A 13,356-nucleotide genomic window follows, 5' to 3' on the forward strand; every position below is an offset into this window, starting at 1 on the left:
GTAAATTTTCTGTCTTTGAACAATGACCAGTGTTTACTGTAACTGGATGTAAAAAAATAGACTTTTCTGTCTTTTATAAATTAGTATACATTTACGTTTTAATGATAAAGAATTTTTAATTTAATTTGGGGAAAAATTAAATTTTCATATTAAAAGGAACTTTTTACTTAAATTTGTAGGTTTTAAAAAGATTTATAATATATCTATTACATAGTCGCATGTAGACTTATTATGCACATAATTTGTGTATCTTTTCTATCCATATTCTATATTATATACCCAAAATACAGTATTAATAATGTAAATTGTAAGATTATAGAAAAATCTTACAAGAACTTTATTTGAGTAATTTTTCATACAAACTTTTACATTTTTTTCTTGATCTTTTATGATCATGGAATTTTAAATTATTTAAATTTTTCTTTGTGAAAAAGTATAAGATAAAATTTAACAGGTAATTTTATTTTGATATTATATTAATGTTTAAAATCCTGATTATTAATAATTTTAACTTGATATGAATATTGTATACCTACCCCAAATAATATACTTCTAATTTGAAAATAATGTATTTTTTCTCTCTTTTAATATCAATAAAGTATTTGATTTAATAATAGACAGAATCCTAAATTGATTTTGAAGATTCTCAAAATATTAATAAGAATGAGAACATACTTAAAACAATTGATTAATCTTCAAATCAATAAATTAATATTTTGTTGGTGTGTTTTGTAATAAACAATCATTGTTATAATTTAATCAAATTTTAAGTGACTGTTATCTTGCACAATATCTTATCTTGTGATTCGGAGGATGGTGTAAGGTTTCTCGAGTTAAAAAATTGTTTGACTGTATATGTCACATAAAAACTTACACCCCAGCAAATCTTGTTTGTATTGATTTCTTATTACAAAACACACACTCTCCTCCATTTTGTTCTGTTCTTTTTTCTTCATTTACAATTGTGCCCACTCTGTACTAGGTTGCACATGGAGCTTGAGAGGTCACGTGACATTGGCTACCAGAGGCAACCCTCTCCCCAGCTAGACAGGTGAGAGTGTGTACACACTACAAAGACGATATTCAAAATAAAAATGGCGGATATTTCAATGTAATGTTGTGTGTGTTTTTTATGTTCATAACAGGTAAGATATATAAAAATTATATTGATGAATGAACAGTTCTTTATCCGATGACTTCTAAATCAATTAACTTATACCTTACAGTATTTGAGTTTTCTTATATGAATTTCAGTTTTTAAACCCTTGTTACTTTGGTTAATACTGTAAAATATTTTCATATAAAGGTTACAAATAAAAATTGCTTAAATTACAACAACCTTTATTTGAAAACAGAAAAATACTGTATTTTTAAAATTTTCTGAGCCCTATTCCATAGACAATTTAGATGTTTAAAACTCTTAACCTCAGTGTTTTAAAGTACTTGTTGTGACTTATAATAGAAAGTTTTTCAATTATATAAAGTACACTATCCCAGTGTGAGAGGTAATTTAGTAATATCGGAAAAAATAATAAATTTTCTTTAATGTTTATACCTTAATTTAAGTTTGTTGTGAAAATTTGCTTGGTGCATGCACAAGTTTGTGCAAATTTGTTATTGCATAGGGTCTATAGGGACATTACTAATGTTACACCTTGCTCAAAATAGTACCAACAAAAATTTATCATAAGTTTACTTTAATTAAAGAAATTTTTATCACCTCTATAATTTCAATGAATATTACCAAAGTAAATGAGAAAGTAGGAATGTCAAACTAAACTTGTTGTAAAAGGAAATTACATGGAAAATAAAAATCAATTGAATTTGCATTGGAATGACTAAGCCCTGATATCTACAAACTGCAGTGAGTTGCAATATTTCTCTGAAGTTTTATTGATGTGGCTGACAGAATTTTAATGTTCCAAGAATCTTTTCCCAGTTCCATAACACTGGATGTGTTATTTGTAAACTATCTGGCATAGTCAGCTTTGTGAATGCATTCTTTTAAGAGTTCCCAGAGGAATTCAAATAAATTGAGTTTTAAAAAATATAATTTCAATATTAACAATATATATCATATATATGCAAAATATATCTATAATATTGATAAAAAAATACTAAAAAGTTTAACTGCTTTTCGTAATCTCCATGGAAATTGTCAATCTGTTTTTCTGATTAGAAAATCAAATTTTTAACAAATTTCAGGACTCATCTTTTATGCTTTTCTATTTTCTATCAGTTTTAAGCATAAAATTGAAAATAGAAAATGAGGATGAGATTATGTCAGACAGACACAATCTAAATTTAAATCATGGTCAAAGTATTTTGTTCACTAAATTATAAAATTAAAATTACAAAATGCAAACAAACTATGAAACCTAATTTGTGTATAAACTATGGAAAATAATAATCTATTGTTATCCTTGGTTCTACACAAAAGCTTTAAAATGTTTACCAAACATTTATCACATAAACTTTACTTGTTTACGATGTAAAATTTCATATTTTTCAACACTATAAACAACAAGAAAATTTATAATAAATAAAAAAAACAAAATGCATTTAAAGAAAAGTTTTAATCAATAAAAACAAGTGACAAATAGTAAATCAATCAATTACTTATTAATTTTTTAGGCTCATGTCAAAAACTTCATAAAAATTCTCATACCTTAATAAAATAAAAGTGCAAATTGAGCAATAAATATAACATTAAGTAAAAAAAATATTTTTAAAAAGATATATTAATAAAAAATCATTAGTTTCCACTCATATACTCACATTAATTCTGTCTATCATTTAATATATCATTAATAAAAAGAATCCAAGCTTTCTAATGATTGCTGAATACTAAAAATGATGTATTTAACACCATAACCTACAAATTTTGGTTAATAAAAAATATTTTAATCATTTCAAATTTTTATGACCATCTGATTTAAGTAATTCTAAACTTAATTCCTCTTTTCCTGATATGTTTGTTTCTCTTGACTATATTTCCTTTAAAGTAAACATATTATGATTTGCAGTGGTATATTTGCATATGAATTAAGTGTATGAATAGTGTATAGATTGGATTTAATGAAAATCAGCAAAGAAAATTTTTATATTTATAATAATAGCAAAATGTAAAAACAAAACAAAACAAAGAAGTTATCTGAGCAAGTTTTTTTAAACATTACAACCAGGGATCTAAAGGTATAAGGCCATTGATTTGATGTACATCCCCAATGATGTACACAAAATAACCCCTCATTCAGATTACAATTCGTGGTTAAAACGATTGGACACTCAACTTAATTGACCAAACAATCAAATTTCGAAAAGAGTCCCCAAAATTGTTAAGCCAACATATAAGAAAATGCTATTATAAAACATTAGGGACTAAAGTACTAAACAGCCAAATATCCCCTCTCTATGTGCATTACAACACATATGATAATTTCCAAGAATCACTGTTGTACCATAAGAACATATTTTGTTGCTCACATAAATTAGGTCTTAGTGAATAACTTGGTTAAGACCGCATCATAACCTAATAAAATAAAATTACTTTTATTAAAAATATTTTAATATGAAAGCATTTAGGTATATTAGCAAGCTGAAAATTATGATAATGGTAAGAAGAAATAAATAAGATACTTAAAACACAAGACTTAAATATTTGAATAAAATATTTAATAAGACTGGTAAGAGTTTGATTTTTAGTCTTAAAACATCATTAATGAATTAAAAATGTAAAACAATACCTTTAAAAGGCGATTGATCATTTATATCACTTATAACCCTCCCCCATTGTCTATTAAGTAAATTTAAAATAAGGGGGATGCGTTGCAATAAACAATCAAACGAAAAACTACTCCGCCTCTTATATTAAATTATTTATTTTAAATTACTAGCGGCTTTGCCCCTAGCCTCTAGGGGCTTTGCCCCAAGAGATGATAAAAAAAAGTTGAGGTGAAATTCATAGAAAAAGATAGGAAGGACCAAGGATATCTCCTAAAAAAAAAATGGGGGAGGCATTTTTTTGTTTTTGGAAGGGTTGGGGGTGTCCCACCCCCAAGAAAATAGCCTAAAACCACCACAGGACCAGTAGGTATATTCCCTGAAGAGTAGAATCCGATCGGTTCAGTGGTTACCGAGATCTTGAGCTTCAGACGGACGGACAGACATCAAGCTACTTTGTATTATAGATAGGGTTATGCAGAAGACTTCGTATTCTAAATAATTTTAATTATAGATATTTTGATTTAATGCAGCCAAGAAAATGAGCGTTAACAACAGAATTATTTAGATTCCGTGCCTTGGGTATCGATCGAGCTGTTGAGAACGCGGAACTACAGGATAAATTGGAAAAGGCCCAGAACGAACTACGACGCGCCCAGGTATAACTTTGTTCTTGTTAAAAATAATCGTAAAGGTGAAAAGAGATAATCATAACCATAAGGAGCGGAGTGGAGGTTCAATGACAAACGCAAGAGTGACAAATTTCTGAGTGAACAAATGCAGAAGTGTCTTAAATATTAAGTTAATTAAGTATTTTTATACAGGTTAGGTTAAGATGTAAATATACCTATTAGCCCCCCCGCAGGGGTTAAACATTTAAAAACCCTAAAAGATGGTTTAGAATAGGTTAGGTTGGGTAAAGTGTCTACTGAGACGTTTGTCTACTCTGACGTTTGTCACTCCTGCATTTGTCCTAGGACCATAACAAGATAACAATATTTATTTACAAGTTCCATGAAAATATTTGTAATTTGTGACATATATCTTTAATATAAACTGTGATATTATCATTTCTCTCATAGTATTGAAATTTGTACAAAACGTAACAGACGAACAGAGTGAATTGAAGAATATATGTACAATTCTTGAATAACAGGCGACAAAAATCATGTCTACCCCTATTGTATTTTTACAAACGAAAGATGGAAGGACGACCTTTTGACATGATAAAAACGCCTCATATCGCATATGGACCACAAACCGTCTTTTTTGAAAACAATTATCTTCTAGGCTGAACTACGACTAAACCAATCTGATTACGAACGCTCACAAGTGGAACAAGAACAAATGCAAGAAAAGGTAAATTAACAAAAAGAGCTATCTAACAGTTCTAGACATTAGACGGATGAACCGATCCTAATTATAGAAAAGTTTCACTTTAAATTTTTTTTACTACCTCCTAATATGTTTCCTTGTTGTTATACGACTTAATTATATTACTTCAGCTTAATTGTAGTAATTATATAGTAAAAGAAAAGGGAAATTTTGTACAATTATAACCTCTTTTATATTCAAACCAGTGACTTTGTTGAATAGATTTATTACCCTAGATGATCAACCAGTCATAATAATGCGTACAAAAATAATTTTATATATTTGCAGATTCTTGTTTTTATTTTAGTTAGTCACAAATAATTCAATTGCGTAATAACGATAACATATAATTTACTCAAGCAAAGCCTTTTCCAAAGAACTTCACCTGAGCTGGATCTTTAAATCATTTTAGTGGTGAGCCAGATCGGGGTAAGCCAATTTTCCACCAATGAGAGCACAGCATTTTATGAAATGCCGCGCTGTGATTGGCTGAAATTCGGCTCACCCTGATCTGGCTCACCACTAAAATGATTTAAAGATCCAGCTCTGTTTATAGCTGACTTAAATAAAAAATCAATAATGGTGTGAGATTGTTTCTGCACTTAGTTCAAAAAAGGTTCTATCATCTATACTTTGTATATCTACTAGCGGCTTCGCCCCTAGCCTCTAGGGGCTTTGCCCCAAGAGGTTATAAAAAAGTAAGTACCTATGGTGCTGCAACCATCACATTTAAAAAGCAAAACAAAATAATATGGGGGGGATTTTTTTTTTTTGGGGGGGGGGGGGGTTATATAAGAAAATAGCCTAAAACCACCACAGAACCAGTAGGTGTATTGCCTGAAGAGTAGAATCAAATCGGTTCAGTTCTTAAGGGACGGACAGAAAGACGGACGGACAGACATCATTCTTTGTATTTTAGATAAATAGCCTATAAACTACCAGCTAGAATACTATTCTAACCCCAAAATAAGAAATACAAAAATTATCTTCATACTATGATAAATATAAAAAAAAGAAAATCTACCAAAAATGAATAAATATTTGTAATAAAAACCATTATATGCACCCTTGGCCTGCATACTTCAGGGATAGAAGTACCCGATCTTTGAAGAAAAAAATAAGTTTATTAAAACTTGTTTTTTTTTACATTTACAGAAGTAAAACTTAGGGAGTCTTGGTAAAAGAAATCGAACTGAAGTAATGGAAAGTAAATAATTTCATACAAATTCTATGATTTGAAAGAGTAGGTTTATGTTATTTAGCGAGGAAGGGATAATTTTGATGAACGCGGGAGTTAGACAATTATTAATTTTGCTTAAAAATTCTCTTACCCTTTCTCCTGTTCTCTCTGTTAGCCGAGAGATTAATAGTTGTGCAAACAATAAGAAAAAAATCATGGCCCCACAGCCGTTAAACAGCTTTTATCCTTAATAAAGTAACAGGATGTCTGTTTGTGTGTACCGAAGGATCTCGCTAACCGCTGAACCGATCGGGCTCTCCTTAACCGGGTAGCTTCTCATAGGTCCCTGGAATGTTTATAACTATTTTTTACCACCACCCTCCCAAGAGAAATCGCCTCTAGAAAAAAATTACCCCCCCCCCAAAAATTTTTTTTTTTAAATGGGTGGGGGCAACCCCTCCTTTCCCAAAAAAAAGTTCCACCCTCAATCTTTTTTTACTTTTTCTTTTAAAATCTGAAATATGAAATTGGGTTATCAAATTCGACTCTCCCCTCCTCAAGTGCCCCTAGAGGCCTCTAGGGGCGTAACCGCTAGTATTATATAACGTAGTAAGTTTTTTTGTCCGTTCATTCCGCTAATTGAGTAAAAATTTCTGGGCGGGAACCATCTCAAAGCTTCTCGGATGTGTTTCAGCTATTCTAATTATAAATTATTAGGATTGTTTTTGGCTATTTTTAAAACCTTAATGGCCTGATCCCTTTAGAATAGAAAGTAACTGGATATTAGGGGCGAAGCAATTTTTTTTTTTTTATAATAATATGAGGTTAATAATTTTTTTACGGCGGCTGTAGGGTCTTGAAAAAAATCACTTTGTGATTCAGATGATAAATGATATTTATATTCTTACTATTTTTACAACATTTCTTTTCTTCTGATTTTTAGAAGCAAACACGCTATTTTTGGTGCGCTAATGTCCAACATCCTACAAAAAATTTACATTGTTATGTGCAAAAAGGGCTAAATAGGCATTAATGCGTCTGTTCTTAAGCAATGACATTCCCCTTATATTTACTTTTTATTACTTATTATTAGTAAAAAATTTTATCTATAATACGATACAATACATGATTTTTTCAGTACAGGTTCTTAACCAGCGGATATAAATCAGTTTCTAAGCCATATTGAATTAGTTTTTTCCAAGTATTAAAAAAATATATTCATCTGTACAATTACTGCAATATGTGTTATGTATGTATGTGTTGTACATTATACATACATACATACATACATTGTTATGCCTTTGGTATTTTCTCAATACCGAAAAAAATGATATTTTTAGCAAAAGAGCCTTTTTGAAAAATGCCATTCTCTTCAATAATTAGGGGTGGTCCGTCCGTCCGACACGGTTAGTTTTTTTTGTTCATTTTTGACATCTTATAATTGTCCTATCAATTTAAAACTTAGCATGATGATTCCTATAACAGTTTTTTTTAAAATTAATGTGCAAAAAAACAGTAGAATTATTTTTAATAAATATTTTATGGTTTAAAAAATGAACACTGCTTTGTCCTTATTTATATTAATTAGAAGAACCAATGTCCGACTGTTAATAGAGTTAATAGTGATAGAACAATCCGCTACAGTATACTTATTCTATTTTTGAAATATGAAATTGAAATGTAAAGGGATAAAAAATTAAGTTTTGGGTTTTAGGTTACAATCTATTAAAGTTTGTTGCGGGGATTGAATCATAACTTGAAGAAATACTATTTTGTAATTCTTAGGTTTTCTGTTTCAGGGAAACTTCACATATAGATTCTGGAGGTTTTAGGCTATAATTCCAAGCTTCCCTGTACCTTTGCATACAGAACCCCTATATGCTAGGGGTGCAGCAGCTAGTACCATAAATAGAAATGTGTAAATTAGAATTATGTTTTTATTTATCAGATATTATTTGAATATAATTAAACTGAGAAGTTAAGCATAAAAGAAAACAATTACTAGAATTAGAATAATTTAGAAAGATAATTCCGATTCTGATTGGTCTATAACTTGTAATTCATATATAGGCAAGAGAGGGCAAGACATATAGAAGAAAAACACAGAGAGGGCTATTCTTCCTAAATATATTTGTTTTCTTTTTTTAATTCTAGCCCTAGAATATTTTTTAGAAGTTTCTAAGCAATATGTTGACCATACAATATGGCAATATATTAAATTACTGACAAACCAAAGATATGACATTATTGAAATAGTCTTATGTTAGAGCAAAACTGTTATTTTAACTAGTAATTGAAAAGAACGTTCATTGGTTTTCTTTAGATATCATATCCCTTTCCCACAAAGAAAAAAGTACTAATTATTATTTTGGGCCAGACAAATGAGTATCATCACTCTTTTGTCTCAATGGACCCCTCCCCCCCCCCTTTTGTTGTCTATTGTTTGAAAACTCTAAGCAACCCTACGAGGCCCTATTTCTTTAGGTAACATTTCTTACCTGTTCAAAGTTGTTGAATTTATGATATCAATAAAAAATTGTTAAAAAAATATTTTCATAAGTCATCTTACATAGTCGATATAAATCATTAAGATCAAAACTTCCATTGAAAGCAATAAGTTTTGACAATAATTTTCAAAATAAAGACCACAAATACCTGTCCACTACAAGTTTTTGGGAAACTGCGGACACAAATGAGAACTATTCACGAGGGCACTCAAACACACTTTTCTTAGACCAGAGATAGAAACACGGCATATTATTCTTAAACAGACAAAAACAGGGATCACCACCTTCATAAAATTGAAGCTTTGAAGATTATTTCATAAGGAAACATTAACATTTTATTAGTGACAGCTCTTGATTGAAGATTGGCTTTTAGATTATTGTAGAAGTAGATAAAAAATTGTCTAATTTGATAGAAGCTATCCATAATCTATATACTGGGAAGCGTGGAGGTTGATTGACCTACCCCCTAACGAATTATATAAAAAGAAACATGTGACTAAACTACATACAAAGGCTTCCCAGTAAAATAATTAGTCAAGCGATTAGCGAACTCTTTTTCAGTCATTGATATGTATTGTTAAAAATAAATTAGTTATGTAAAAAGAACCTACAGAAAATATAAGGAAAAACATCAAGTTTACTTTTCTTAGTAGTTATTTTATTTTTTCCTAGATTTTACAAGAGCATTTGACTCTGTGAAATATAAGAACCTTTTTAAAAACTTTCATTTTGTTTTGAACAAGAGAAATATTTTAACATTACAAATTCTTTGAAATCTATCTAACTTTCTATCTGTCTACATATCTATCTATCTGTATAGCTATCTAATTATCTGTCTAGCTATCTAATTATCTGTCTAGCTATCTAATTATCTATCTAACTATCTATCTATCTAGGTTGAGAAATCCCAAGGAGAAATCTACCGCCTGCGAGCCAAGCTGGAGAACACCCAGTCAGAAAATGAAAATATCCAGGAAGAATTTGATAAGATACAGACCGCCCTAAGCAGGTAACCAGGGAATAAGGAATTCGTAGATCAATGATAAATTAATTAACACTAAATGAGGAATTCTATCTTGGTAGATTGTTAATGGTGTGGAGAAAAAGGTCGTATGTTACTCTAATAGGGATTACCACCGTCCTTAAAGATAATTCAGACGCCCAAAACAGCACCAGTAAGTAAATGTAACGACATTTTTTATGAGTAATATTAATTAAAAAGAAATGTTTTTACTGTTCCCTGATCGAGCATCCGTAAAATAGCTTAAAACCCGAAAAGCTCATAAAGAGGAATTCTTAAGTAAGTGTAAAAGTTATTGAGCAACACGAATATAAAGACAGACTTACATACGTACATCAAACGTTTTTTGTATGTGTTGGAAATTTTCAAATTAAAGTATTAAATAAACTACTTTAAAAGAAAGGCTTTATTTTACTACAAGAAAAAGACAAGATTAGAAAATAGGAAATAAGTAAAAAGTTGGGAAAAGGGAAAACTATATCCCTTTTGTTAAAGCTTAAAGTTAAAGTTAATATATTTCAAAAAAATCTAGCGCTGAACTAATATAAAAGCATTATTTTGAGAATATGACTTATAGTACAAATGCCTATTGTTAGTCATAGGGTACAAAATTTATTATTTCTAGCTGAAAAGAAGATTACCTATACTCAAGTCTGTGATTTTAATTTCTTAAGACCATTAAAGATATTATTTTTTGTTCCTTATTTTTGTGTCGAGTAAAGTATTCCCAAGAGAGAAAATATCGGATTTTAAAAGTGTGTAAACGTTAGTGCATTTTCCTTTTTAGTTTAAAGTATAATATAGCAACTCGGATGCTATTGAAGATACTATCTACTCCTTAGCTCACTTTGATCGAATGCCAATCAATAGATGATAAATTCTGACTCTTGAAACTAGAAAAATATAGGAGGGGGTGGGGTTAAACATTTTTACCGTCATTGTCTCCTACCTCTTTAAAAAAAGAAAATAGGGGGATGTGGGAGACGTATCAAATTTTACGAAAAGTAAATTGTGGATGTTGTAAAGTCTAGGAGGATTTAAAAGCTTGGGTATAACAAGAAAATTGCGCAATATATATTTCAATTCCATCTCTCTCTCTCTCTCTCTCTCTCTCTCTCTCTCTCTCTCTCTCTCTCTCTCTCTCTCTCTCTCTCTCTTTCTCTCTCTCTCTCTCTCTCTCTCTCTCACACACACTGTACATTCTTTTAAATATAAAGCAAAGATTTCTTTCCTGTTATTGAAATATATTTATTAGGTTTAAAGAAAATAATTAATAAATTTTGAAATGGTGTTATAATACAAAAAAAACTTTGCTAGAATATTGAGACAAATATTACGTAATTTTGGGCAGTTTGACTTAACAATGGCATTTAATGGTAAGAGTTTTTGCTCCTACTTAAATGGAGGAAGGGGAGAAGTGAAGGGGGGGGGGGGGGAGGTTGATTTATTGTCTATATTGTCTAACTGTTATGATTCTCATTCACAATGAAGCGTTCTACAGGGCCATTATAACTATTTTTGTGGAGGGCACCTCCAATATCAAAAAATGAATCGCCAATAGAGAAAAAAATAAAGTCAAAGTATAGGGTCGGCTATCCTCCTCGCCCCTTCCTCCCTTAAGTGCCCCTAGAGTACTCTAGGGACTTAACAGCAAGCATAGAATACATCAAATTATCTATCTAAGTTTCTATCAATCATCATATGTATCTATCTATCTAGATCCTACGCTGAACGAGACAAATACGCCGCTGACATGGACAAGATTAAGGAAGAGTTAGAAAGAGTACAGGTACGGATTTACATTTTATAGCAGGTACTGCCTGTAAATCAGTCAATAGGAATTTTTGTAAGATGGATAGTTTTATTAGATTTTGAAGATGTTAGCACTGATAAAGTTGAAATTTCCAATGTTAGGAATAATCCCGACGAAGCCCAATCTGTCCCACTGTGAGGAAGACGATTCCTTTTTCTCCCATCTCTTTTGAAGAGATTTTCTTACCCCCCCCCCCTTCCCTTTTTATTTTCCCTTTATATGACGTCATATAGGAATCGTCTTCCTCACAGTGGGACAGATTGGGCTTCGTCATAATCCCGCTAACAATAGAATTTTCCATTTTGGGGATTAAAATGGTTTTAAGCTGTTTTATATTTAAATTGTGATAATATTATACAATTTTTCTGTCTTTCCGCATCGAATAAATAGATCTTAGATTTCAAGGGCACAGCTGTTATTAAATTTGTATAGTAGCGAATATATTTACAAAAAGACATACTTCTAAATTATACTCATTCTAAAATAAGATTAAATAAAGGGGGAGGGGTTAGTGTTTTACAATAGGTCCTTAGATTATTTTAGGTTATATTGGGCTTAGGGCCTCGCAAGAGTGAGTAAAAAATTACCTCACTCTTATTATTTGAAAAAATAATGAGATCTACTGCAGTTCACGGTAAAATATTGCTGGTAAGCAATATTTCCAAAAATCTATGAATTTTAAAGGCTGTTAGCTGCCAAACGGCTGAACGTACAAATCATGCCCGCACACTGTTTTAAGCGGCATAAGAAGGCCTACAAATAACCTGGAATAGCCATAAATCAATAATGCATAATTATCTCGTAGTGCAGAGAAATGCGCGAAAAACACCTATTTTACGCGTTTTTTCTTCAGTGAAGCTTTCCCTGTGCATAATTGGATCTTGGCTATTCCAGATTATTTGTAAGCCAACTTATGCCGCTTAAAATGGTGTGCGGGTTTGATCTGTACGTTCAGCCGTTTGGCAGCTAGCAGCCTTTAAAATTCATAGATTTTTGGAAATATTGCTTACCAGCAATATTTTACCGTGAACCGCAGTAGATCCAAATAATGGGGGGTTCTATACTTGCTTGGCATTTTGAGGTAAAGTACAAAATTGTTTCATGTGAGTGTAATACTATCTTACTTTTTTCATTATTCTCTATTTCTTAAGATCAAAGAAGTGAAATTTAAACTTATGCTACATTAAATTTCGTTCCTATTTTTTGGATTTATTTTACATACAATATAATGCAAAAAATGTTAAAATTAGATCAAAACTTTGAAATCAAAATAGCGGAAAATTCCGCTATGTTTTTTTTGATGCATACCATTTTTTAAATTTCCATATTTTAATGTATATTTTATTTTTGGTGAGGTTTAAGGCTAAGAAAACGTTTAAATTTTTTTACTTTATCAACATTCCATATACATTAATGAGATTTTTCAATAAAAAATGTTCAGTTTTTCATATCAACCAAACTTGTTTATTAAATTATTGGTAAATTTATTTGCATTTTATTTTTACTATAAACAGATAAGAAAGAAAGATATAAGTTGAAAGTAAAAGTTACATAAATATATTTTATATCTGCCAACATTGACTAAATATAAATAGATTAAAAAATTAGATAAGAAAAAAAAAGTTTTGTCTCAATAATGATGTTTTTTATAATAGTGAGATTAAAAATGCAAAGGAAATAAAGACTCCCTTGAAATTTGTAAATCTTTCATTGACCTATGAGAAGCTAAATTGTAAAG

The 13,356-nt window shown here is 30.3% G+C and overlaps 1 protein-coding gene across 31 annotated transcripts in view; it reads left to right on the forward strand.

Moving 5' to 3' along the window:
- The window catches only part of brp (ELKS/RAB6-interacting/CAST family member bruchpilot), a 144,722-nt gene that overhangs the window by 46,233 nt on the left and 85,133 nt on the right, over positions 1 to 13,356 (forward strand). For 24 of the 31 annotated variants that reach the window (XM_080148283.1, XM_080148266.1, XM_080148271.1 and 21 more), the window contains 5 exons: positions 983 to 1,051; positions 4,292 to 4,382; positions 5,014 to 5,082; positions 9,681 to 9,793; positions 11,525 to 11,594. In XM_080148283.1, coding sequence (XP_080004409.1) covers positions 983 to 1,051; positions 4,292 to 4,382; positions 5,014 to 5,082; positions 9,681 to 9,793; positions 11,525 to 11,594 — 412 coding nt within the window. The remainder of the gene's footprint in view (positions 1 to 982; positions 1,052 to 4,291; positions 4,383 to 5,013; positions 5,083 to 9,680; positions 9,794 to 11,524; positions 11,595 to 13,356) is intronic. The other 7 variants (XM_080148279.1, XM_080148285.1, XM_080148290.1 and 4 more) reach the window with 1 other exon arrangement.

The sequence above is a fragment of the Acartia tonsa genome, chromosome 14, assembly GCF_053477335.1.
Source record: "Acartia tonsa isolate MP-2025a chromosome 14, ASM5347733v1, whole genome shotgun sequence".
NCBI classification, from domain to species: domain Eukaryota; kingdom Metazoa; phylum Arthropoda; class Copepoda; order Calanoida; family Acartiidae; genus Acartia; species Acartia tonsa.